Raw genomic sequence first — 25,475 nt, 5'->3', positions numbered from 1 at the left:
GGGCACAGCTTTGTTTTATACATTGTATGGAGACATAAGACAACCAATCAATACATGTTAAGAAGTACATAGTTCGCTCTGGAAAGGTGGAACAACTTTAAGCAAAGCAGGAAGACTAGGAAGCAGGGAGGGAGCTTCAAGGTCACGATAAGTGATACCACAAATAATTACATTTTTAGAGTTTTTGGTTAGCTTCTCCAAAGGAGGCAATCAGATATGCATCTATCTCAGTGAGCAGAGGGCTGACTTGAATAGAATGGGGGCAGGTTGGCCCTAAGCAGTTTCCAGCCTGAGTTTTCCTTAGTGATTTTAGGGACAAGAATATTTTCCTTTCACAACACAACAGAAAGCACATGTTTGGAAAGAACCACAAGTCACCCTGGGAAGGGAGAGTCTGTCCAATACAGTGTTGGGGGAACTGGATATCCCTAGGCAAAATAACACAGGGTCCTTATTGTGGAAATTCGCAAACAATTCATTAAACATGAATGGAAAGACCTATACCCATAACTTGATAAAGTCACTAAAAGAAAGCATATAGTGTGCAGATACCAGGGTCAACTTGGATCTATGCTCATGGTTTGCAAAAATGAAAACAAAAAAATGAAGACAAAAAAGAATACAAACAAGCAACAACCAAAACTCACTGGCAACAGATTGATAAGCTAGTGAAATTTCCTTAACTTCATCAGTCACCAACGTAAAGGGAAAACCAGAACACTGCACACACCTAAACTGCATCAGACTACATGCTTGTGGGCAAGAAAGAATGAAAAACCGAATGAATGAAAGAAAAAAACATCCAAAGATGATAAAAGCGTTTGGAAGAAAAACACAGCTGATGAGGCATTTTTGGGAAAACGTGTAAGTAACATTATAACTAGCAAAAAACACCAGAAACAGAAATTAATTACCAAACCAAACTGGATAAAGGAAACCAAAGAGCTTTTCTGCAAAGAACACATAAAACTGAAACAAGCATGCTGTTAACACCTGGTTAACATCACTAATCATGGCAAAAATGAAAATCAGAACAAGACTCAGATACTGTGTTTCTCTTGGTGGAATGAGTATTACAAAGACCTTCGTGTATCTTAAAAGAAGCTGCTCTGAATTTCCAGAGAAGGAGCTTTCTCATCCACATCTGTTAACAGGTAAATTAGTATGCACACTACAGAGGCCACCTGGAGGTTCCTCAGACAACTAAAATTACAACTACCATTTCACTGAGCTGTGCTGCTACTGGAATCATATGAAATCAGTACACAGAAGACACAGCTGCCTTCCCACGCTGACTGTGGATCCAGTCGCAATAGCCAAGATAAGGAATCAACCTACCTGTCCACCACAGAGGATGAGATCCAGAAACTGCAGTATCCAGTCACAACCAGATTACTCTTCAGCCAGACACGGGTACTGAAATCAGGTCATCCGTGGCAACACTGTGGAACCTGGAGAACATTATGTTAAATGAAACACACTAGGCAGAGAAAGACAAACCTCGCATCATCTCACCATGAGGCAATCTAGGAAACTTATCTCACACAGACCTACAAAGCACCATCGTGCTTGCCAGGGTTGAACAGAAGGCTGGGCATGGGTGGGCATAGGAAACAGGTACCAAGTACACATTGCGTAAGAGGAATGAAACCTGCTGTTCTATTCCTCAGCAGGGATGATTAGCGAAAACTTTACCAAAGTGTAGTTTTCAAGAACAGCCAGAAAGGAGGTTCTCGCTCTCCTCACTCAAAGACATGAAAACTCTACAAGGCAAAAAATGACGCTAAATACCCTGATTTCATCCCTATATGATCATGCATGGAACCAAATGTCCCACTCTACCGTCTAGTTGTACATCTTTAGGACAGGGCTAATTTTGTTTCTTAAAAAACAAAAAGCAACAATGCTAAAATTCCCGTGGGACCACAAAACGCCCTGAAAACTCCAAAGCCATGCCGAAACACCAAAGGTCAGATGGACAAAAAGGCTCCTATGCAATGAAGGCCCTGGGCTAGGTGGCTAGCCACATGCAGATGAACAACACTGGAGCCTTAACTCTCAATTAGATGCAAAAACTAACCCAAGATGAATGGGAGATTTCAGCAGAAGACCTCAAACTATGAATGCCCTACAAGGAAACCTAGGACGTATCTTTCTCAATACGGGCTTTGGAAAAGCATTTTAAACAAAAGCAACAGCAAGAAAAACCAATAGGACAAGCTAGGCCTAAGAAACAATAATACTGCCAGATAGCGAAATAAATCACCGGCACAGTAAACACACAGGCTACAGGATGGGAGACAATGTTTCCCAAACTATGCTTTCTCACCAAGGTCTGATAGCCAGACTCTAACATGACCTTAAAAAAATCAAGAGGCAGAAAAACAAACCATTCAAACAATGGATAGAGAACAGAACACACACCTCAACGTTACTCATCATCAGAGAAATGCAACTCTCACGCACACTGAGATACCATCTCACACCGGTCAGAATGGCCATTTGTCCTGAGTCCAAGCATTCACATGCTGGCAAGGCAGTGGAGGAAAGCAAACACTGCTACACTCTTGGTGGGAATAAAAACGTTCTCACACTATGAGAAGTGGTTTGGAGTTCCTCAAAAGAACTTAACTACTACCATCCAAACGACAATCGCATAACTGGGTATCTACACAAAGGAAAATAATCATAAATCCTCCTTTCAAAATGACACAGGCATGGGTATGTTCTTGGAAGTGCTGTTCACATGGAAATATAAAATAACATTGACTATGTCCCCCCTTAACAGTTGATTACATGTTTTAAAACTGCTGTACATGGATACCACAACATCTACATAGCTTAAAAAAAATTCATGCCCTTGGCAGCAACAAGGATGGACCTGCAGGTCACTATGCTAAGCAAACTAACACAATCTAACAGAAAACCAAACACCACATGGTCTCGCTTACAAGCAAAATACCTATACACCATACAATGACTTTGTGATCTTTTTTTCTCTCTCTGATTGGACACTGAAATCCCTGCTGACAAAGCAAAATAAAAAACTGTGAGACCAACACTTTAGAGCTTCTGCATGGGGGAGAAAACAATGAACCCAAAAAGAAAGCATCTTACCTTGGCGGAAAGGATGACTGGGTTAAAATTGTGGAAAATCGTAATTTTGGAAGGGGTTGTTATCTAACATATTCAAGCACTAAAGCTACTAAGTGGGGGAAAGATTAAAAAAATACACAAGCTAAAAATATCCAAAGGACCTGCACAATCGCTTCCACCAAAGGACATGAAACTGATTCATAGGTGAAAAAAAAAGATTCTCCACATCACTAATCACTCCAAACATGTAAGTCAGATCACCTCCAATATCAGATACCATCAAACTCCACTGAGAATGAATATTACCCAAAACAGCAATTAACATTTTTGGAAGGTAGCAGCCAGTGTAGACTTACAGAAAGGGAAACTCTTATACGCTATTGATGCCAATGTGAATTAGCGAATACACTGTGAAAAAGTTGGGATGTTCCTCACACTGCATACGCATTTAAAAGCAAAGGAAACCGGTACCTTAAGGAGTTACCTGCCTTCCCATGTTTCATGACAGTATTCACAATATAGAAGATATGGAATCAACCTACCTGTCCACCCAGATGAGGGGATGAGGAAACTGCAGTATATCTGCACAACGCAATACTCTTCATCCATAACAAAGTAATGTAATTTTCATTTGGAGCCATATGGATGAACCTGGAAAATATGTTAAATAAAATAAACCAGACATAGAAAAACAAGCACAGATTCATCTCACTTATATGGAATCCATTAAAACTTTGCCTTCGATAAGTATTGGTTTTCTGAGGAGAGGGGAAGGAGGGAATGGGAGGATTGGTTGTGGAAATAAAGTTGCAGTTAGTTGGACAGATACATTCTTGTGCTCTATACCACAGCTCGGTGATTCTGGTTAATACTGTATTTTTCAAAAAAGCTACAGGGAGCAATTCCAATGTTTTCACAGAAGAATAATAATACCTGTATGAGAGAACAGATATGCCAAGTACCCTGATTTGATCATTACTAAAAATATACATGAATAGAAACGTCCCAGAGGAACAACAGTCCCAGCAGACTCTCTAATTATATACTTTATGATGCACAGAAATTTAAGAAATGTGAATACACAATGCTGATGATCACATGGAACCACAAATGGCCCTGAATGTCTAAGGAATCCTGAGAAATAGAAACTAAGTTGTAGGACTCACAATCCCTGATACGCCGCTGTGCTGCAGCCTGGGTGAGAGAATGAGACTCTCTCAAAAAAAAAGTTGGAAAATTTGAGGGAAACATAGAAGTGATAACTATAGGGACTCTGTCACTCGGGCTGGAGTGCAGTGGCATGATCATGGCTCACTGCAGTCTTGACCTCTCCAGCACAAGTGATCCTCCCACCTCTGCCTCCTGAATAGCTGGAAGGAACTACAGGCACACACCACCATGCTTGGCTAATTTTTTTGTATTTTTTGTAGAGATGAAGTTTTGCCATGTTGCCTAGGCTGGTCTCAAATTCTTTGGCTCAAGTGATCTGCCCACCTTGGCCTTGCAGAGTGCTTGGATTACAGGCATGAGCCATCATGCCTGGCCATAAAAAAACACGCATGGCTATATCAAAGTGAAAGTTTTTCCAAGGAAAAGGCAGCAATGAACCCAAAAAGAAAGGCTGGGAGAACGTTTTGAGGAATCACATTAATAACATTAACTAAGGGGTTGTTATAGCAAATATGCAACACATTACCAGTACTAAGTAGCAACCAAAAAAACCAATGATCCACCCAAAACTGAGCAGGGACTCTGAATAGACATTTCTGCACAGGACAGTAAACCACACAAGGGTCCCTTCCCCCGGTCAGGTGGCCATGACTAGAGGAACAGAGTTAGGCAAGCACTGCAGGGAGTGGAGAAATGCAACCCCTATGTCCCGACGGCAGAACACAGACTTAAAAATTCACCAGACCGGGAGCAGTAGTTAATGCCTGTAATCCCAGCACTTTGGGAAGTTGAGGCACGAGAATTGCTATGAGCTCAGAAGTTTGAGACAAGCCCAAGCAACATGGCGAAACCCTGTCGCTACCAAAAATACAAAAAAAAAAAAGATAGCTGGGCATGGTGGCACAGGCCCAGATACTGTTGGGGCTGAGGCTGGAGAATCCCTTGAGCCCAGAAAATGGAGGTTGCAATGAGCTGAGATCCACCACTGCACTCCAGCCTGGGCAACAGGGCAAGACTGTATCTCCAAAAAAAAAAAAACAATTTAAAAAATCAGCAAACCCTGGAGGTTAAGTTGGATCCTTTCCATCTGAGGCTTGAGAGCAAGGCAGCCAAACTGGGGCCTGGCCCCTACACCCCACCTGGGCTGGGCTTCCCCTTCCTCCCACAGCCAGAGCTTTCCTGTCTGTCTGTCTACAGGGGGAGTCTCCCTCAGAAACAGCCCTAAAGCCTCCTACATGGTCCAACCTCAAAAGCCCTCAGGGAATGAGTACTACTGTAAAATTAATGGTAAGATATCAAGAGAGAAACAAGGAGTGAGAATCTAGCAGAAATACACAGAACATTCCAGAAACGAAAGCTTCTGTACTCACCATGAAAGAAAAACGCTCCAAAGAAGCTGGGCCATGGAGAAGCCACACCAAAGCGCTGTCCTCAGCAGCCAGTGCCATGGACAGGAGGTGTTTCTTCCCCAGGATGCGCCCTCAAGTTATCCCGAAGCTGCCGCAGCGCCTGGTGACTCCTGATAATTCTAAAATTCATATGGAATCAAAAAAGAGCCGGCACAGCCAAAACAAGACTAAGCAGAAAGAACAAATTTGGACACATTACATTACCTGACTTCAATCTATACTACAAGGCCATCGTCAGCAAAACAGCATGATACTGGTATAAAAATAAACACACAGACCAATGGAATAGAATAGAGAACACAGAAGTAAATCCAAATACTTACAGCCAACTGGTCTTTGACAAAGCAAACAAAAACATAAAGTGGGGAAAGGACGCCCTACTCAATATATGCTGCTTGGATAATTGGCAAGCCACATCCCAAGAAATGAAACTGGATCCCCATCTCCTACCTTAAACAAAAGTCAACTTAAATCTGAGACCTGAAACCGTAAGAATTCTAGAAGGTAACACTGGAAAACCCCATTGGCTTAGGCAGAGACTTCATGACCAAGAACCCAAAAGCAAGTGCAACAACAATATGAAGATAGACAGGTGAGACTTACTTAAGCCAAAAAGTTTCTGCACAGCAAAAGAACAATTAGCAGAATAAACAGACAACCCACGGAATGGGAGAAAATCTTCACAATCTATACATCTGAGAAAGGACTAATATCCAGAATCTACAAGGTACTCAAATTAACAGGAAAAAAACAATCCCTTCAAACAATGGGCTAAGGACTTGAATAGACAATTCTCAAAGGAGATATAAAAAATGGCCAACAAACATGAAAAAATGCTCATCATCACTAATAATCAGGGAAATACAAATCAAAACCACAATGTCAGGCCAGGAGCGGTGGCTCACACCTGAAATCCCAGCAGTTTGGGAGCTGAAGCGGGTGGATCACAAGGTCAACAGATGGAGACCACCCTGGCGAACATGGTGAAACCCCGTCTGTCCTAAAAATACAAAAATTAGCCAGGAGTGGTGGCGGGCACCTGTAGTCCCAGCTACTCAGGAGGCTGAGGCAGGAGAATCCCTTGAACCCAGGAAGCGGAAGTTGCAGTGAGCCAAGGTTACACCATGGCACTCCAGCTTGGCGACAGAGCAGACTCCATCTCAAAAAAAAAAAAAAAAAACCCACAAATGCCATGCCAGCCTACTCCAGCAAGAATGGCCACAATCAAAACATCAAAAAATAAAAAATACTGGTGGGCATTTGGTGAAAAGGGAACACTGTTATACTGCTAGTGGGAATGTAAACTAGTACAACCACTATAGTAAACAGTGTGGAGATTTCTTAAAGAACTAAAAGTAGAACTACCATTTAATCCAGCAATTCCATTACTGGGTATCTACTCAGAGAAGAAAAGAAGTCATTATATAAAAAAGATGCCAGCACACGCAAGTTTGTAACAGCACAATTCACAATAGCAAAAGTATGTAACCAGCCCAAATGCTCATCAATGAGCAGATTAAGAAATTGTGACATACATCATGGAATACTATTCAGCCATAAAAAGGGAAAAAAATAACAGGATTCACAGCAACCTGGATGGGATCAGAGACTATTATTATTCTTTTTTTCTTCCTTGAGACGGAGTCTCGCTCTGTCGCCCAGGCTGGAGTGCAGTGGCATGATCTCAGCTCACTGCAACCTCTGCCTCTCAGGTTCATGCCATTCTCCTGCCTCAGCCTCCCAAGTAGCTGGGACTACAGGAGCCCGCCACCATGCCCAGCTAATTTTTCGTATTTTAGTACAGACAGGGTTTCACCATGTTAGCCAGGATGGTCTTGATCTCCTGACCTTGTGAGCCGCCTGACTCAGCCTCCCAAACTGCTGGGATTACAGGCGTGAGCCACCGCTCCCAGCCGATCAGAGACTATCATTCTAAGTGAAGTAACGTAAGAATGGAAAAGCACACATCGTATGCTCTCGCTAGTAAGAAGGAGCTAAGCTATGAGGATGCAAAGGCATTAGGATACTACAACGGACTTTGGGGACTTGGGAGAAAAGGTGGGGGGGTGAGGAATAAAAGACTACAAATGGAGTGTATACTGCACAGGTGTTGGGTGTACCAAAATCTCATGAATCACCTCTAAAGAACTTACTCATATAATCAAACACCATCTGTTCCCCAAGGAGGGTGGATCACCTAAGGTCAGGTGTTCTAGACCAGCCTGACCAACATGGTGAAACCCCGTCTCTACTAAAAATACAAAAATTAGCCGGGGGTGGTGGCAGGTACCTGTAATCCCAGCTACTCAGGGGGCCAAGGCAGGAGAATTGCTTGAACCCAGGAGGTGGGGGTTGCAGTGAGCCAAGATCATGCCATCATACTCCAGCCTGGGGACAAGAGCTAGACTTCATCTCAAAAAAAAAAAAAAAGTTACACGAGATTCTCCCCCCTTCCTTTTTCTCTTGCAAAGAGGTGGTGATGAACCAGATTTGCTCATGCAGGTGACAATACTCTTGAAAATGGTGGCAGCGAGCCTGGTGTGGTGGCTCACACCTGTAATCCCAGCACTTTGGGAGACTGAGGCAAGTGGATCACCTGAGGTCAGGAGTTCAAGACCAGCCTGAACAACATGGAGAAACCCCGTCTCTACCAAAAATACAAAATTAGCTGGGCATGGTGGCACATGCCTGTAATCCCAGCTACTCGGGAGACTGAGGCAGGAGAATCACTTGAACCCAGGAGACAGAGGTTGCTGTGAGCTGAGATCACCCCATTGCACTCCAGCCTGGGCAACAAGAGTGAAACTCCGTCTCAAAAAAAAAAAAAAAAAAAGGAAAGAAAGAAAAAAAGAAAATGGTGGCAGAGACATGAAATGAAGAGAATACAGTTCACTTAATAATCTCATAAATTGGAACTTATTACCCCCATGACTCTTGCATAGCTCCATACAAATGTGAGATGAAATGGCTGTTTGCTACCAGTATTTTATGTGATGCTTCATTTTTTGATTCCTTGAGTAACTACTTACAACCGATTAGCCCACTTAATGCCAGAGGATGCAATTTTTTGAATTTTTGCATGAGTGAAAAATCAGACCTTGTCGATGACCCTGAGCAGTAAGATGTTAAGTAACTTCCTCATGCTCAGCATTCTAATAACGGAACACTAGGCATAAGTGGGTTAACACGATCATGAAAGCATACCTATTCAAGTAACTAATACAACTGATTTTTTTCCTCACCTCTAAAACATAGTAAGAGACCAGTTATTTTAAAAATACAACACAGAAACAAGCAGTTTCTTTTTAACTCAGTTTCGGTTTGTTGTTTGTTAAGGCCATTGCTTGGCATAAAGAAAACAAAAAGAGAAAAATAAACCACAATAGAAACACGAAATAGAAGCAGCATCAAAAGAAAATGAAGAGAAACAAGAAGATGAGAAGGCAATACAGACTAGAAAAAACAGCAGGTGTGGGAATTAGAAGGCCTATCACGATACCTTTTATCCCCTTCCCCAATTCGTGAAATTTGAAAAAGTCCGAGACTACCACAACAAAAAAGGAACAAAAAAGATACACAAATAATCACCCCTTAAGTTTTGTTAAGAATGAGACAATTCTGCCCCTCACACCTGGCTCGGTCACCAGCAGGAGGAGGGCACCCTCCAGAGATTGCAGGAGAAGGGGGAGGACTCCTCCTTTCCCTAGGTGCGCCTCCACCACTGCCACCGAGGCCCAGTACAGTACCCGCAGGTTCCTCCCCACCCCCACCCAGGTCGGGCTGGGCCTTGCAATGCTCCTACGCCCCCTTCCCAACCCACAGACTTGCTGCTGCTACCACCACTAGCACCGATGCCAATACAACCGCTGCCGCCCTCAATGCAGCAGCCCACCCTACAAGGTTCCTACCACCTTGCCCCCGCGGGCACCCTCCTACCACTCCAGTCGAGCTGCAGTCTCTGTCACTGCCATCAATCTCATGAGACCAGCTGCAGAGCCACACCACATGCAGGCTCCAGTTTACCACAGGTGACTCTTCCTTCTCCTCCTCCTCCAGCCTGGCTTGGAGCAGCTGGGAGGGCAAAGCCAGAAAAGCCTAGAATGGGATGCAGGGAGTGGTAGTGTTAGAGCCTCACCTTGTCACGCTGGCCACTGGGTGGCAAGGACCAGTTTCAGCGAAGGCACTCACACCCACCCTCCGAAGTCCAGCCTCTCCTTCTGGCAAAAGCTGGCCAGGAACTGGGGCCTGGAGTGGGTGTGAGGGCCTTCGCCGAAACCGCTCCCATCCAGGTGCAGCTGGCCAGAAACTGCTGGGCCCACCCGGGCTGCACTCCTCCAACAGCAGGAGTAGGAGAAACTCAGACCCAGCCAGCCCTCCCCACCCAAGTGCTGGTTCCTGTTCCTGACGCCTCCACCCACAGTGCCCTGGCCCCACAGTGCCCCATGATGCCCACCAATCCCTCCCTGCCCAGCAGTCCCAGGTGGTCTCCGAAACACACAGCGTGAGGCACGGGCCACAGAACCACAGTGCGTGTGGGGGCCCTGCCATGCTCACAATTGCATGAGCAGGAGAAGATCACCCTCTAGAGTCTGGAATCTGGGAAAAGAAGAATGGTCACTGGAAGGAGAAAGGAGGCGGCACCACGATTGCTGTTGCTGCCACCTCTGCAGCCCATCAATGCCATGCAGCGTAGCCCCTGACAGCACCCCTAACCTGCTCCTTGCCACCAGCAGTGTAGACCCCGGATAGCACGCCAAACACATCCTGTGCCAGTTGCACGCAGTATAACCCCAGTACCCCTCTCAAGCCACCCCCCCACCCCACAGGCAGTGTAGCACATTGCAGTGCCCACAGCCTGACCCAGCCATGGGTGTTGCTGCACTAGACAGCGCCCCAAACCTGCCGCCCCCACCACCCCCCCACAGGCAGTGCAACTCCTGATAGTGCACCCCAAGTGAGGTCAGTGCAGCACTCTAACACCCCTAAACCACCGCCCACTGCCAGCCTTGTAGCTCCAGATAACCACCCAACCCACCCCCTGCCGCAGACAGTGGAGCAGAAAATAGCACCCCTAACCCGTCACCCACCAACAGCAGTGGACGTTAGTGCACACAACCTGCCTCCCCCTACCACCGTGGGCAATGTAGCCCCCGATAACCAGCCAACCTGCCCACCGCCAGCAATACAACCCCAGAGTGCACCCCCAACCAGCCACCTGCCACAGGCAGTGCAGCCTAGGGCAGTGAGCCCCAAAATGACACCCAAAACTCACTCACCCAACGACATCTCTACCACTCTGGCCGAGGTGCAGCGTCCGACTTCACCACCAATCACAGCGAGGTGAGCCGCCGTGGCGCAGGCTCCAGCCTCCAGCATGCGTGGGTGCCTCTCCCTTCTACTCTTCCTCCTGCCTGGCAGGAGAAGCTCCCGCTGCCAGCCGCCCTCCCTCCTACCGCTCCGTGCCACCGCCAACCAGACGGACCCAGCACCCAAGCTCTAGCCGGCACCAGACGGCGGCCCCTCTCCTAGTCCTCTAACCACAGAACCCAACACCGCCACTGAAGCCCCCGAAATGACCTGAAGCCGCTCTCACCGTGCTTTATATATGGAGGTTACGCACATGCGTTCCTGGACTACATGTTCTGATTGGATGAGAGAAAAACCTCTAGGCCTACTCTGATTGGACTTTATTTTCATGCTGTGATTGGTCAGCTTAAGACTTGCTCTCATCCAATCAGAACATGATAATAAAGTCCAATCGAGTAACCCTGGAGGGTTTTTCTCATCCAATCAGAACATGCAGTCCAGGAACCTCATATATATATAACCTCAGTATATGAATGATCCTGAAGGGAAGGCAGGTCCTTCCAGGTTCCCGTATCTTCCTGTAGAGCTGCTCAGTGCCCAGATTAGAGGACTGGGAATGGGTAATCACAGGCCGTACGCTGGAGGCTGGAGCCGCGGCAGCGTGGTTCGCCTCGCTGCAGTTGGTGGTGATGGCGACGGAGAAAGCAGTGCGGCATCAGCGGTAGGAGGAGGAAAATAGTTTTGGGATAGATGGAGGAGGTAAAGAGGGTGGAGTGACAAAGGGAAAGAGATAGCGAGCAGGAGAAGGCGTTGCAAAAAGACAGTGGGGAAAAGATGGTGGGAAAAAAAGTTTTTGGGTAGATGGAGGGGGAAAAGAGGGTAACAAGTAGGGGAAGGGAAAAGGGTAGCCAGCGGGAGGAAGACAAGGTTTTGCAAAAAGACAGTGGGCAGAAAAGAAAGACGGTGGAGAAAGAAAAGAGATCACGGTGCGATCTCGGCTCACAGCAACCTCCACCTCCCAGGCTCAAACGATTCTCCTGCCTTAACCTTCCAAGTAGCTGGGACTACAGGCACGCGCCACTATGCTCAGCTAATTTTTCTTTTGTTTTGTTAGTAGAAACAGGCCAGGCTAGTCTTTAACTCCTGACCTCAACTGATCCACCTGCCTCAGCCTCCCAAAGTGCTGGGATTACAAGCATGAGCCACTGTGCCCGGCCGAACTTCCCTTTTCTTTCCATTTCTTGGTATTTGGAAAGTGAGCAGCCGTGGAACAGCCGGTGTTTTCAGCTGGTGCAAACCCAGCTGGTATGCTCGTAAGGCTTCTAGCTGAAAGAAGTGTCCGCCCTGCAGTCTCGCTGCCATCCCACCACCTTCCAGAAGCAGGACACCAGCTGTGTGTGCTCTTGGCCCATGGTGAGCCTGTGCTCTGGTGCTCGTCTTGCCAGTTTTCCCACCCCTTGTTTCGGGTGAGGTCCCTGCCCGGCTGGCATGGGAAGGAGGATGGAGAGTGGTCACCACTGTAGTTTGTTGCAGAGTGAGTTTGGTGGCTGCCTTGCTTGGGCCCAGCTCCCATGTTTCTCCCGCTTGGCTGCAACTCCAGCCCTGCCCTGTCCCCCATAGCTTCCTGCCCAGCCCCACACCACAGCCTTCCCAGCACCCAGAAGCAGCACAAACCCCACAGAACTCCAATGTCCCCTCCCCTAGGCCTTTACACACACCTGGTAAGCCAGGCATGGGACCCACAGCTCCATCGTGTGAGCTGTACACAGCCTGGCGGGTTGAGGTGCTAGGTCACCCCTCACCTTTACAAGGCCTCAGGTCGTACCATTCGTGCGACCTCTGGGGCCCTCAGAGCCCAAGCTCCCCACCTGAGGGTCTAGGGCTGTGGCCTCACCCGCCCATAGCCCTGCAGTGACCCCAGCTCTGTCATGAGTCCAGCTGGCTCCAGCCGGGCGAGGAGCAGCTGTACCGGGACACGCTCAAGCAGCTGTCCAAGCACATCAAGCCCCTGCACCGTGTGGTCAACAAGATCGAGAAGAACGAAGGTGGGCTGCGGCCAGGGTGGGGGCCAGTGCCCTGGGGATGCCACCGGGCTCATGTCTTAGGGTCCCCTCTGCTGTCCCAGACAGAAAAAAGGGCCTGAGCAAGATGAAGAGCCTTCTGGACATTGTGACAGACCTCCAAGCAGTGAGTTTTGCCCACAGCCAACGTAGGGTCCACAAGGGCGTGGGTCGCCCAGCCATGGATGGGCATTTGGTGATGATATGGGTTTAGCAAAGGCCCCAGGCAGCTCTTTGGGCCCTGGACAGAGGCCTCCAAGACTCCACTCTTGTGTGTGCTGGGGCTTTGAGCCCAGGCTTCATCTTGGCCAGTGCCCAGCCTTTGCCCTACTCCTGACCACTGCTGTGGCCCTCATGCTGGCCCATCACAGCCAGGTCTCATCCAGCCAGTAGTTGGGGGCCCAGCTTGCAATGGCCTGACCATCAGCTGGCCGTGATGGGCCTGAGCATGACCTGGAGCTCTGCCCCTGACTTCCCGGTGACCATGGGCAGGCGACTGCATCTCAGTTACCCCATTTGCAGCCCACGTGTGCTGTCATGAAAATGAAACAAGACGGTGCTGGTGAGAAGCAGGTGGAAGGCAGGGCCACCGGCCATGGGCTGCTGTGAGCTCGGGCAGCACCTCAGAACTGCATGGGCGTTGGCCTATACCTCCCTCTCACCTAAACTCAGGCTGTCCCCCCACCCCATCTAGAAGTGTCTCTCTGTTCTGCTTGTCCGGATAGAATGCCAGTCACTATTGCGTGGTCTTCCAGGCCTTCTTGAGTTGATTCTTCGTTAGGATTATAGGACTGAGCAAGACAGGGACTAGCCTAGGTGCAACTGAGGCCTTCCCAGCCTGGTCAGGGGCCTGGCCATGGTCCCTTCTCTTGACCCATTGCCTCACTGCCAACAGGGATGGGCAGCTCCTGGGGGTGAGGGCCGCCTGCCTAGACTCTGAGTCTGGGAACAGCTGGTCAGCTGAAGGGAGCTCCTGCAGCGGTTTCTGAGGGCCGCGGCCCAGTGGCAGTGGTTGGGATCCCAGATCCGGGCCTGAGACCTGCCATGTCTCCCAGCCCTCCAGCACAGAGCTCAACCCAAGTCCACTATCTCTGCAGGTCCCCTGAAGGCCTTGCCAAAGTGTGACATCACCCTGGAGAAACTCAAGAATGACATGGCGGTGGTGAGTGGGATGCTGGGGACCCCTGGGGGAACCGGGGCTCCCCCAAGAGCTCCTGGGAGCACCACTGGAGGGGCCTTCACGGTCAGGCTGGGTGGGGGCTGGGCCTGACCTGAGACCCTGCCCACCAGGCCTCTTCCAGGCCAGGTTCGCTGTGCTGGGGGGGAACATGGGAGAAGTCACCCTCTGTCTGCGGCCCCCATGGGTCACGGGGCAGGGACTCTGGGGAGGACAAGGCTGTGGGAGTGGGGGGTTATACCCAGGATCAGCCAACATTGTCTGCACGAGGGTGGAGGCTCTGAGAGAGGCCTTGGGAATCTGGCTGTGAGTGGAGACTGGCCTGGGGTGGGAAGGCCCCATAAATGGAGAACTCTCAGGTCCTGGGCTTCTGACCGTGCCCATCCTACCTCCAGCCCACTGCCCCTGCTGCCGCTGACCAAACAGCAGTACCTATGCCAGCAGCTCCTGGATGCTGTCCTGGCCAACATCCACTCACCCTCTTCAACCATTCCCTGTACCGCACATTCACTCCAGCCATGACTGCCATCCACGACCCACTCATCACGTACTTCCAGCTGGGCTGGGCTTCGCAGAGGGCAGCTGGCCAGCCCTGGGCCGTGTGTATCCAATGTGGTCACCATGCTGCTCCTCGAGGCCCTGGTGGTATGCACCCGGAAGCACAGGCTTGAGGACAACCAGCGGCAGAGCATCCCCAGCATGCTCCAGGGCTGGGTGGCCAGGCTAGACCACAAGTGCATGATAACCCTGGACCCTTCTCGCTGCAGCAACAGTGGCACCATCTGCGTGATCTGCTGGGTGAGTGTCCAGGAGGGCCAGGCTGGTGCAGGAGAGCAACCCCGACCACAGCCCCAGGCCTCTGCTGTCCAAGCCGGAGGGCACAGTGCCCAGACCCCATCCTGTGTTCATGTCCCGGCAGGCTGTCTGCTCTGTCTTCACATACACCCAGCCCAGGACAGACTGGCCATTGCCTCTGCCCCCACCCCCAGAGCCCACACACCCTCACCTCCCAACACAGATGCAGCTCTGCTTGCTTGCGGCCCTAGGGAGGTGGAAGGCAGGACCTGTGGGCACCCATCGATGCAGGTCACTCTGGGCTTCAGGTCTGGAAGTCCGAGAGTCAGAGACATCCAGGCTTTACCACAAGCCTGACCAGAACCTCCCGGGGTGTGAAGAGTCCTGTTCGGGAGCAGGGCTGTGAGGCGGGGCAGGCCAGGGCTTGTCTGGGTCACAGGTGCAGCCTTGTGTGTTGCAAACGACAAGGACCTCCCAAGTGTGCCACCATATGCCCACCGACTACCCTACCCAGAGTCCACTGTGGATGGACCGGCAGTGGCTGCACAGTGGGCAGACCCAGAGGAGCTGTCTGGGGACACACGGCAGGCAGCGGTCATTCTGGAAAGCCATGCTTCCAGTGCTGCAGGGACAGCCTCTGTGCCCCTCCCCGGCTCAGGCCCCTTCCTCCCTTCTTCTGACTTCCCCTGTGCGGGCAGGAGCGGGTTTTCCAATGGTCACCTGAGAAATAGGAGTCTCTGCTCTTCTTCTGTGTCCCTTTGCCCCTTCATCTTGTGTCAGGTCAGCTGTCCAGGGTGGCTGTGTTCGGTGGCTGAGGGGTGAGAAAGACTACGGCTCAAAGACAGACCCTGCTTTTCTCAGAGGCCACCAGGGAGCTCAGCGGAGCTGACAGGTCCTACCAGTAGCTTGGGCACACAAGGCCCCATCTGGGTGATGTGGCTCCAGAGAGTCATGTTGGCAGGGGTCAGTATTCCTGAGCCCAGAGCTGGCACACAGCAGAGCCAGGGCTGGGTCCCCAAGGTTGTCAGAGGCAAAGCCCTGGGCTCCAAATCCCGTTCAGATTCAGTTCTTCACTGATGATGAGACTCTGGGAGGAGAGCCCGACGGCCAGGCAGGCAGCGTGCAGGGCTCCTCCTGGTGCTTCAGCCAGTCCTGGGGCTGCCACTTCCCGGAGCACTGCCGGGTGTGCAGGGCGTGGGTACAGCACTGGCTGCCTCAGGCTCATGCCCACTGTTCTGTTGCAGGCACCAACCCCTTCCTCAGGTCGATGCACCACTGCGTGACCTGCAGGCGGCCGCGGCTCCCGGACAAGCACTCGGTTACCACCTTGCTCAACACCTGTGCCCGGAGCATCCACAAGGCCTGCCTCTCGGCTGCCTAGCCAGGACTGCAGGGATGGCCCGCAGCCTTATCGGGGCCAAGGACGCCTGCCTCCTCTCAGACACTTCTAGGTGTTGGCGTCCATGGGGAGCCTGGAGTTAGGTTAGCTTTCCTCCTTTTCTCTCCTGCCTTGGGGATCTGCCAAGTGAAATCCCACACTTGTACAGACTGAGATGGGCGCGGTGGAGCGGGCTGCTCGCCGTGGCCTGTCCAGGGTCCGGGTCCGTCTCAGCAGCATGAGGGTGCGTTCAGGGTGTTGTTAGAGCGTCTTGTGTGTGCTCAACACACCCCTGCTCCTTTCTATAGGAGAACACAGAGGACATAGGAAACCCTTCAAACACACATCGGATTCTCTGCTCACAGTTTTGGGTTCAGGCTGTGCTGCTTTGGGCAGGTGGGGCACCCCCCAGGGAAGCCCCTAAGTCCAGGGCACAGGCTGCCTATCGGAGGGAGGGCTGGCCCATGGCTGCTGCCAGCTCCCCACCACCAGCTGGGCCTCAGCCCTCACGGCATTCCTGCTGAGCACTGTGGGGCCCCCAGGGAGCAGGGGCATGAGGGATCCTGCTGCCGGCACCTGTGTCACTCGTGCGAGGGCTGTGTCCCAATTGTGAAGGATGAAGAGCGAGGCCCTCACAACCCACGTCCTCAGAACACTACGCGCTGCACCACCCAGAGAGAGTGGGCCTGGCGGTGGGTGGGGCCATGCAGTGAGCGCCTCCCTGTGTTGCCCGCTACCCTAGGCACTGGCCAGCAGCCCTTTGGTGACAAGAGTCCCCCCTTTTTATGCGTACTAGCCCATCATCTGTGATTGTTATAATCTTGTTATTCCTGTGTTTGTCAGGACTTGTCACTGTGTCCCCCGCTCCATGAAACTGGGCCTCCTGTCCTGTTAGGATGCTGTAAGCCCCTGGGCCTTGGCTGTCCTTTGACACACTGTCCCATTCCTTGGCCTGGTTCATCCCCCAGCTTCCTGGCAAAGTTCCTGCTCCCTGAAGCAGGAAGAGGCTGAGATTAATGCCAACGAAGTGGGGCCGTGGGCCTGGGAAGACTGTGGCTGGCTGAGGGTGGGCACTAAGCTGGCCACCCCACCCCCGACAGTGGACATGGCTGTGCTGTGGTGGAGGGGGTGGTGCGGACATGGCCATGGCACTCGAGACAGCCCTCCGAGGAGGAGGGCAAGCCAGGCTGGACCCCCTGTCTGTGGTGCTGTGTCAGGGCAGGAGAGGACAGCCTCTTGCCCCCAGGAGTGTGCAGTCTGGGCAAGAGATAGAGTGATCATTTGTTTGGAACGCAGCTCCAGCCCAGCCAGGGGACCAGAAAAGCCCTCCCGCTTCCAGGGAGGATGTGCACGGCTCTGCCAATGCCTCTTTCCCAGGGCCGCTGGTAGGTCCCAGGATGAGTAAGACTGGGCTGCCCAGGCAGGTCCCTGCAGACAGCGGGGGCTGGGCTAGGGGCCAAGGGCTGGGACTGGGAAGGGACGCGATGCCTGATAGGCAGTGAGGAACCAGGCATACAACTTGGAAATAAACAAGCTTTATTTTCAGTTTCAACAGGTAAGGTGATACCTACTTCATCATGTGCTTTTATGTAAATGCCAAATAGCAAAATAACAGCTAGAAAATAAACAGTTTGTCAGTTTGGAGATCAAGTACTTTATCTATCTTGAGTGTCATCTATCTTGGAATTTGGAATTCAGCCAGGCCTAAAAGTTAAAAGTAGTGGAAGTATCAGGAAATGCTATAGAAAGCCAGTCTCCAGCTGCAGGTTGGTGGGCCTGGCACTGACCAGATGCGGGTGGCTCAAAGCACTGAGCAATGTAGGTGCCGTTTCTGCATTGCCTGCAGCCTCTTCTGCCTCTTGGCAAAGTTGTTCTTCGGGGTCTGCTTCAGTGCGGGCAGGATGGCACGCTCCGCCACAGGTGGGCTCAGAAGCAGGCTGGGGGCAGGTAGAGGGACTGTCACCGTGAGTGGGGCCTGCAAGGCCCTCACGGGGGCCCAGAGAGGCCTCAGCGTGCTCTGCTTCTGCGCCGCCACCCTCCCTTCCCCACTCCCTCCCTGGGGCCCAGGCTGCAGGGCTGCCCCACTGTCCCTATGCCTGTGGGACTTACCATTTCTTGGAGAGGCTCTTGGTGGAGACCTTGGGGAAATGCATGGTTTCTTGGTCCCTGGGTGAAGGAAGAGTCAGCAGTGAGCTGTGGATAGGCCCCCAGGGATGGGGCAGAGGTGCACGAGGCACTCACCTGGGAAAGCTAGCTTCCTCTGGGGCCGCCTGGGGCCTCTGGCTCCCTTCCAGGAGGGACTTGAGGTGCTGCAGCTGAAAGGCCGGGGCAGGGGCATGGTGGGGCCTATGGCGGCACCAGACTGCCCAGGGCCACCCCCACCACCCAGGGCCTCACCTCTTGGGTCTGCAGGAGGTTGGTATTCCACAGCTCGCGGATGAGCACTTCACACTGCCTAAGTGTGGTGGGCTTTCGCAGGGGAAGGGGCAGGATCATTGGGGGGTGTGCCCCCGCCCCCATCTGCCTGCCCTGGTGCTGGCTGCTCCCCATACAGGCAGCTCCTGCGTTAGAAGCTTCTGCTTTCTCCTTTCTGAAACAGTCATTGCAGCAGCCAGAGGTGACCTGCCTAGGTGCATCTAACCACCCAACCAGCATACCTCCCCAGGTAGCGCCCAGGCCAATGTAGGGAAGAGGGCCTGGCTCCCCTCTCCCACTGAGCAGGGTGCTCTGGGCACCAGGTAGGGGTCTCTGGGACTGGGGCCTGTCCCTTTCTCCCCTCTGAAGGTGTCCTAAGGGTCAGATGGGCTTCAGTGGGTGACCAGCTAGCTGCCAGGCTGCTCTTGGTCGTGACCCCACAGCCAGTGGGGCATCTTGCTCCAGGCCTGGTCTCCAGATGTGCAGATGCAGGAGCCTGTCCTGCTGGTTGCGCTGCTGAAAGTGTGCACTCTGTAGCATCCCAGGGCAGTCCCAGAAACTCAGGGATCACCAGAACCTAGTCCTGCTCTGACCCGCTGGCCTAGTGCCCTCCAAAGGCAGGCTGTGGCCAGGGGCAGCAGGAACGCAACTCACTTTTCTTGGTAAGAATATTACTTCACTTTTCTCTGAGGAAGTGGTTTAGGTGCTGCTACTGGCCCGCCTTGTGGGCTCAGGTCAGCACAGGTACTCTGCAGGACCCCCAGGGGAGGGGAGGAAGACAGTGCCCACCGATGGGTAGAGCGTGGCCGTCATCTGCTATCATGAGCCCTGGAGACAGGCCCCTGGAGCTAGGGGCAGAGCAGTTGGCTGACTGCAGGGCGTGAGCCTAGTAAATGTAGTCATGGGGCCCTTAGGGTGCAGGCAAGACTTACCTGGCCTGCCCTTGCACTCCAGGAACACCCAAGCCTTACCTGGCCTGCCCTTGTACCCCAGGAACCTTGTCCAGCTTGCTGTTGTGAAGTCGGGGCTCGTCTTCCAGGTCCGCCTTCTCGGGGACGTCAGCTTTCAAATCTTGCTTGTTGAAGGAGCCGGGCTGGGGCCTGGCCTTGCCTTGAGAGTTGGCCGCAAGTCAGACCCTACAAGGCCAGTCACTGCAGGCACCAACAGTCACTGCCCAAGTTTTCCAGGATCAGCTGTGTGTACCCAAGAAGCCCCTGCCCCTGCCTCAGTTTCCTCCTCTGTAAAGGGAAGCCTGCCTTGGAGGGTTCTGGGGGAATCAATGAGGTTCTGAGGGTGAAGCCCATGGGTGATGCCTGTGAACATTCTAGAACAATCAATATAGTGGAAGCTGGCCCCATTTTGGGTAAAATGAAACTGCATGAGAGGCTTGGGACCCAGCCTGCATGGGTTTCCTCGGCAAGGACAAGGCCTGTCTAGCGCCTGGGCCCATCACAGGAATGGTGGGGGTTAGGGCTGGGCTGAGGAAAATGCCCGGCTTCACAGAGTGGGGAAAAGAGGTTCTCTGCTCCCGGCTCACTCTGCAGAAGGTGCCATGAGCCCAGGGCTCCGTGGGCAGTGCCATCTCTCCTGTGTCCTGCCTGCTTGTGGCGGGGACATGGCCAAGCAGGGCTTCTGCTGGGCAGCCAGGGTACATGCTCCCTAGAAGGCCACCCGGGGAGGCCTCTCCTGCCAGCTTGCTGCCCCGCCCTGGGGTGCCTGCTGTGAGGCCTTACTGCCCTGTGACTGGTCCCTGGTCCTGCCCACGCCCCCTTAATCCCCTCCCGGTGGCTTCAGCTTGCAGGGCTCTTTTCAGCTGCACCTTCACCCCCAAATCCTGGAGCTTGGCCCAGCAGAGGGCGCCTGGTCAGCACCCCTAGAGGCCACCCAGGCTGGGGTCCCCGTGGGGCAGTCACCCCTGTGAGCACATGGACACCAGCCTGCTCACCTGAATTAGAGATGGACTTGACAGACTGGAAGCTTGACGTGGAGAGGCTGTCTGCAGGAGAGCGCACAGTGTCGGCGCCACCACCCGCAAGATGCCCACGCTTGCCTCCTGGCCTGTGTGTCCATGAGGAGCCCTCCTTCAGCCTGGCAGGGCTGGGTCCTCCCAGCTCTACCCAGACTCCGTTGACGCAGACCCAGCGAGCGCCCAAGAGAGCAGAGGCCCCGGAAAGGTGGTTTCCTGAGGGGCCATCTGGAAAGCAGGAGGGCTTGGGACACGTGGAACAGCAGGTCCCAAGGGAGGGCATGGCCTCTTCCCGGGTCCTGTCAGGGTCCCTGGCACTGCAGGGCTGGGGCTGCTGACTTGGGCCACACTTTGCCCAGAACAGCTCACTGGAGTTGCCATAGCGGCTAGGGAAGGGCCCTCCCTCGACCCCATTCTCCATGTCTCCCTGGGAAGGGAGAGCCCTAGGCACTGCCCCAGCTGCGATGTTCCCAGGCTGGCTCCATCCACCAGTCAGATGTCCTCCTGATGTCAGCCCCGGCCCCAGAGACAACGGGAAGTGAGCTCGAGACCACAACCCAGAATCCTGGGCTGGGTGGGGGCTGCTGTCAGAATGGGGAAGTGCCTTGGACAAGTGGCAAGGAAACAGGACTCTGCTTCCTCCCTTTGTCCCCATGGTTGCTGCCCAGATGGCAGGAAGGGATCCCTGGATGGAGTGTGTCCAGAGCCCCTGGGGCCCCCAGCATGTCAGGACTCAGAGCCACGGGGCTGGAATCCTGGGCCTGGCCACAGCAGCAATCTGAGGCAAAGACCTAGCAGGGCAGGGGCTGTCCCAGGGGTTCCTTCCCATTTCAGCTCTACTTGGAGGAGGGAGGGTCTGGGAAGCACCCTGTGCCCACCTCCCCACTGCAATGACCTCAGGCCCTGGGCTTACTGAGAGCAGCAGGTGCTGTGCTTGGCTGCATAACATCGTCCAGCCACGGCTAGAGGTAGCAGCATCTGTCCAGGTCCCCCAGAACCTGTCCCCACTGGGTTGGCATACAGGGGCCAGTGCAGCCAGGTGGGCAAGGACAGTCTGGAGGGACTCCCCTGGGTGGCAAGAGCATCCCATCAGGCACTGAAGGGCCCAATTCTCACCTTTCTTCTGTGATGTCTGATTCATTATGAGCTTGTAATGGAGATCTGAAAGCAAGCACACGCTCTCCTCAGCACTTGTGAAACCACCTCCATTCTGAGAAGAAGCCTGGCCTGTCCTCTCCCCGCTGCTGAGCCCGAGAGTCCTGGCTCCCCACTGGCTGATTGGGCCCTGCCCCGTGGATCCCGCTCTCCACCACGCCTTTGCTGTGGGTGGCAGGCCAGGAATGGCCCAGCCTGTTCCGTAGGCAGAGCCCACCCGGCATATCGGCCTCATCCATCTGAGATGACTGGAGGGCGTCCACACTGCCAGGCAGGACCTGGGTTTTAGGGGTACAGAGGTGAACTCCGGAACCCCTGGCTATGGCGGTGTTATGATCCCGTGGGCATCAGGGACTTGGTGGGGGGGGGGGCTCAAGAAGACATGAGGAACGCGGCGTCCTGAGGCTCAAGAAGACATGGGGAAGGGGGTTCCTGACAAAACAGACGCCTGGTGATGGGATACTCGGCACTCAGGTAAGGCAGCACCAGGGAACGGGGCGGGAAAGGAGGCCGTGGGCACTGGTGCCCTTGCTGGAGCCCTCCTGAAGCAGGGGCGAGGAGCGGAGCCACATCCCACATCCTGGCGGGCCCTCCTTCTGCTCGGGGCAGGAGGGGTGGGGGAGGAGGGAGGGAGAAGCGGGGGCGTGGGGGTGAGGAGCAGCTAAGGGTGCAGTTGGGAAGGCCCCGCGGGAGGACAGTATGGGCACAGGCGAAGCGGGGACGGAGTGGGGGTTGGGGGAATGCCTGCTCCTGATCCGATGTGTTTAGCTGGAATAAATTCACTGAGCTGCGCACTCGCACTTGTGCACGTTTCCCTGTATAAAGTTTTTGTTTGTTTGTTTTTGTTTTTTTGAGACGGAGTCTCTGTCGCCCAGGCTGGAGTGCAGTGGCAAGATCTCCGCTCACTGCAAGCTCCACCTCCTGGCTTCACGCCATTCTCCTGCCTCAGCCTCTTGAGTAGCTGGGACTACAGGCGCCCGCCACCACGCACAGCTAATTTTTTTGTATTTTCAGTAGAGACGGGATTTCACCGTGTTAGCCAGGATGGTCTCGATCTCCTGACCTCGTGATCCGCCCGCCTCGGCCTCCCAAAGTGCTGGAATTACAGGCGTGAGCCGCCGCGCCCGGCCCCCTCTATAAAGTTTTTAACAGAGGTGTGTCGGACCCTTCCTGGAGAGGAGAGGACTGGCAGAGTCAGCATCTGAAATGATGCTGCCCCACGAGACAAGCAGAAAGGGTCGGCACTGCCCGGGGGCCACGCGGGTCTCCCTCTGGAAGAAGGAGACAGCTCAGAGTGGCAGAACCCAGGGCGGGCTTGCTGTCCTGTGTTCCCCCTGAGCCCAGGCGTGTGCTGGAGTTCATGGCTGTGTTTCTGTGCTGCGGGAGCGGCAGTGTTGAGTGTGCCTGGGGAGGCAGGGCCGGCCTAGGGCCCCGCGCCGGCTCACCCCTGTTCTCCCGCTTCAGGTGCTCGATCTCCTCATGGAGCTTGGCCAGCATCTCCGAGTGCTGCTGCTGCAGGAACTGCAGGCTCTTCTCCAGGTCCAGGTTCCGTTTCTGCGGGTCGCTCTGCCTTAGCTGCGGGCTCTGCGGCCTAAAGGACTGGACGCCCACAGAGGGGCGCTGGCGCCGGCAGCCCAGAGTCGGCGAGCTGGGGGGCCGCGTCCCAGCCGCCACCCCCGCACCGCTCATATCGCGGTCGCCAGGTACCCTCCTGCTGCCACTGCACCCCCGCTCAGTGGCCAGGCCGCCCTAGCCTGGCGCCCCGTCACCATGGAAACCGGGCGACGGAGGGCGCGAGGCGGTTGCCGGGGGCGGGGCCTGTCGCTGGCTCTTCCTGGGTGAGTAGTGATTTACAAGGCATCCAGGGCTGGGCGCGGGGGCTCACGCCTGTGATCCCCGAACTTTGGGAGGCCGAGGCGGACGGATCACTTGAGGTCAGGAGTTCGTGACCAGCCTGACCAACATGGGGAAACCCCGACTGTACTAAAAATAACAAAATTTAGCCAGGCGTAGTGGCAGGAGCCAGTAATCCCAGCTATTCGGGAGGCTGAGGCAGAAGAATAGCTTGAACCGGGAGGCAGAGGTTGCAGTGAGCCGAGATCACACCGCTGCACTCCAACCTGGGCGACAGAGACTCTATCTAAAAAAAAAATAATAATAATAATAATAAAAGGCATCCAGGCATCCTTTCCAGCCTGGATGGAAAGTGAGACCCCGTCTCTATAAAAATTAAAACAGAAAAAACCCGGGCATGGTGGCTTGCGCCTGTAGTCCCAACTACTCGGGAGGCTGAGGTGGGAGGACTGCTGGAACCCCAGAGGTCGAGGCTGCAGTGAGCTATGATGGCACCACTGAACTCCAGCCTAAGTGACAGAGTGAGATCCTGCCTAAAAATAAGAGGCTGGGCGCAGTGGCTCACACCTGTAATCCCAGCTACTCTGGAGGCTGAGGCAGGAGAATCACTTGAACCCAGGAGGTGGAGGTTGCAGTGAGCCAAGATCGCGCCATTGCACTCCAGCCTGGGCGACAGGGTGAGACTCCATCTCAAAAAATAATAAATAAATAAATAAATAAATAAATTTAAAAATAATAAAAATAAAAAGAAGTAAGTCTTTTTTTTTTTTTTTTTTTAACAAGGCCTGCCCTCAAAGAAAAAAAAAAAAATCACAGCCAGGCCAATCGTAATTTTGCCAGATACCAATAAACCTGGAGGAAGGGAATGTAGCTAACCCCAGCCTGCTCTGGCTCCCCTTCCCCACATCTTACTGCCACATCAACAGGGCTCCTGTATAGTAACAGGGGATACAAGTGAAAGAACTGCTCATCTCAGAGCTTATTTGAGAAATCTCTAGGAAACCGTAAAGACAACAGGGAGACAAAAACTAAGACACTAGAGGAGGTTTAAGGCTCTGACACCTCCGGTTAACAAACAGCACACATGGCCCAACCCCTAACCAGACCTACATAAAATTTCACACAGAAAGTCCATTTACCTCTTACTGGTTGAGCACGACCAGCCCTCAACAAAAACTTGCAAGGCATAATAAAAAAACAACACAGTTTGAAGACACAGCAAACATCAGAGCCAGACTTAAATAGGCAGAGATGTTGGAATTATCAGACCAAGAAATGGAATACAACTATGATTAATACGCTAAGTGCTCTAATGGAAAAAGTAGACAACATGAGATTACAGACTGATAATGGGAACAGAGGGGTAGACATTCTAAGAAATAATCTAAAGAAAATGTGAAGGCCAGGCAGGGTGGCTCATGTCTGTAATCCCAGCACTTTGGGAGGCTGAGTTGGGCACATCATTTGAGGTCAGGAACTCAAGACCAGCCTGGCCAACATGGTGATACCCCATCTCTACTAAAAAATACAAAAATTAGCTAGCGTGGTGGCATGCACCTGTAATTCCAGCTACTTGGGAGGCTAAGGTGGGAGGATCACTTGAATCCAGGAGGTGGAGGTTGCAGTGAGCTGAGATCATGCCACTGCCCTCAAGCCTGGGCAACAGAGTAAGACACCATCTCAAAAAAAAAAA

At 52.8% G+C, this 25,475-nt stretch overlaps 1 protein-coding gene and 1 pseudogene across 4 annotated transcripts; one reads left to right on the top strand and one right to left on the bottom strand.

The window, feature by feature from the left end:
* The window catches only part of LOC100593431, a 141,093-nt pseudogene extending 124,698 nt beyond the window's left edge, over positions 1-16,395 (top strand).
* Positions 16,396-18,148: 1,753 nt separating this feature from the next.
* CCDC74B (coiled-coil domain containing 74B) lies at positions 18,149-23,913 on the bottom strand. Of its 4 annotated transcripts, none has more exons than XM_003281742.4 (8): positions 23,374-23,913; positions 21,890-21,934; positions 20,753-20,803; positions 19,779-19,917; positions 18,790-18,982; positions 18,634-18,707; positions 18,502-18,558; positions 18,149-18,329 (listed from the first exon to the last, which is right to left on the bottom strand). In XM_003281742.4, exons 1-8 carry the CDS (start codon positions 23,615-23,617, stop codon positions 18,194-18,196), a joined length of 939 nt encoding a protein of 312 aa, XP_003281790.2. In that variant the 5' UTR covers positions 23,618-23,913; the 3' UTR covers positions 18,149-18,193. The 4 variants fall into 4 exon arrangements, with proteins under 4 accessions (XP_003281790.2, XP_030656774.1, XP_030656773.1 ...); XM_030800914.1 differs by having other exon boundaries at positions 18,634-18,692; XM_030800913.1 differs by having other exon boundaries at positions 20,753-21,001; positions 23,248-23,872.
* Positions 23,914-25,475: the final 1,562 nt, after the last annotated feature.

This window comes from Nomascus leucogenys, chromosome 20 (assembly GCF_006542625.1).
Source record: "Nomascus leucogenys isolate Asia chromosome 20, Asia_NLE_v1, whole genome shotgun sequence".
Classification (NCBI taxonomy): domain Eukaryota; kingdom Metazoa; phylum Chordata; class Mammalia; order Primates; family Hylobatidae; genus Nomascus; species Nomascus leucogenys.
Note: the sequence above shows the minus strand (reverse complement) of the source record. Positions and strands in the feature narration are given on the sequence as shown.

Bases quoted from the DNA above. Each gene is read 5' to 3' on its own strand.
- CCDC74B (XM_030800913.1), bottom strand. From the start codon at position 23,617: ATGAGCGGTGCGGGGGTGGCGGCTGGGACGCGGCCCCCCAGCTCGCCG. The intron at 21,935-23,247 runs GCAAGCCCGCCC...GCTTGCTTTCAG, and splicing joins CTCAGGGGGAACACAGGACA to ATCTCCATTACAAGCTCATA. The intron at 18,983-19,778 runs GTAAGGCTTGGG...TGACTGTTTCAG, and splicing joins GGGGTACAAGGGCAGGCCAG to AAAGGAGAAAGCAGAAGCTT.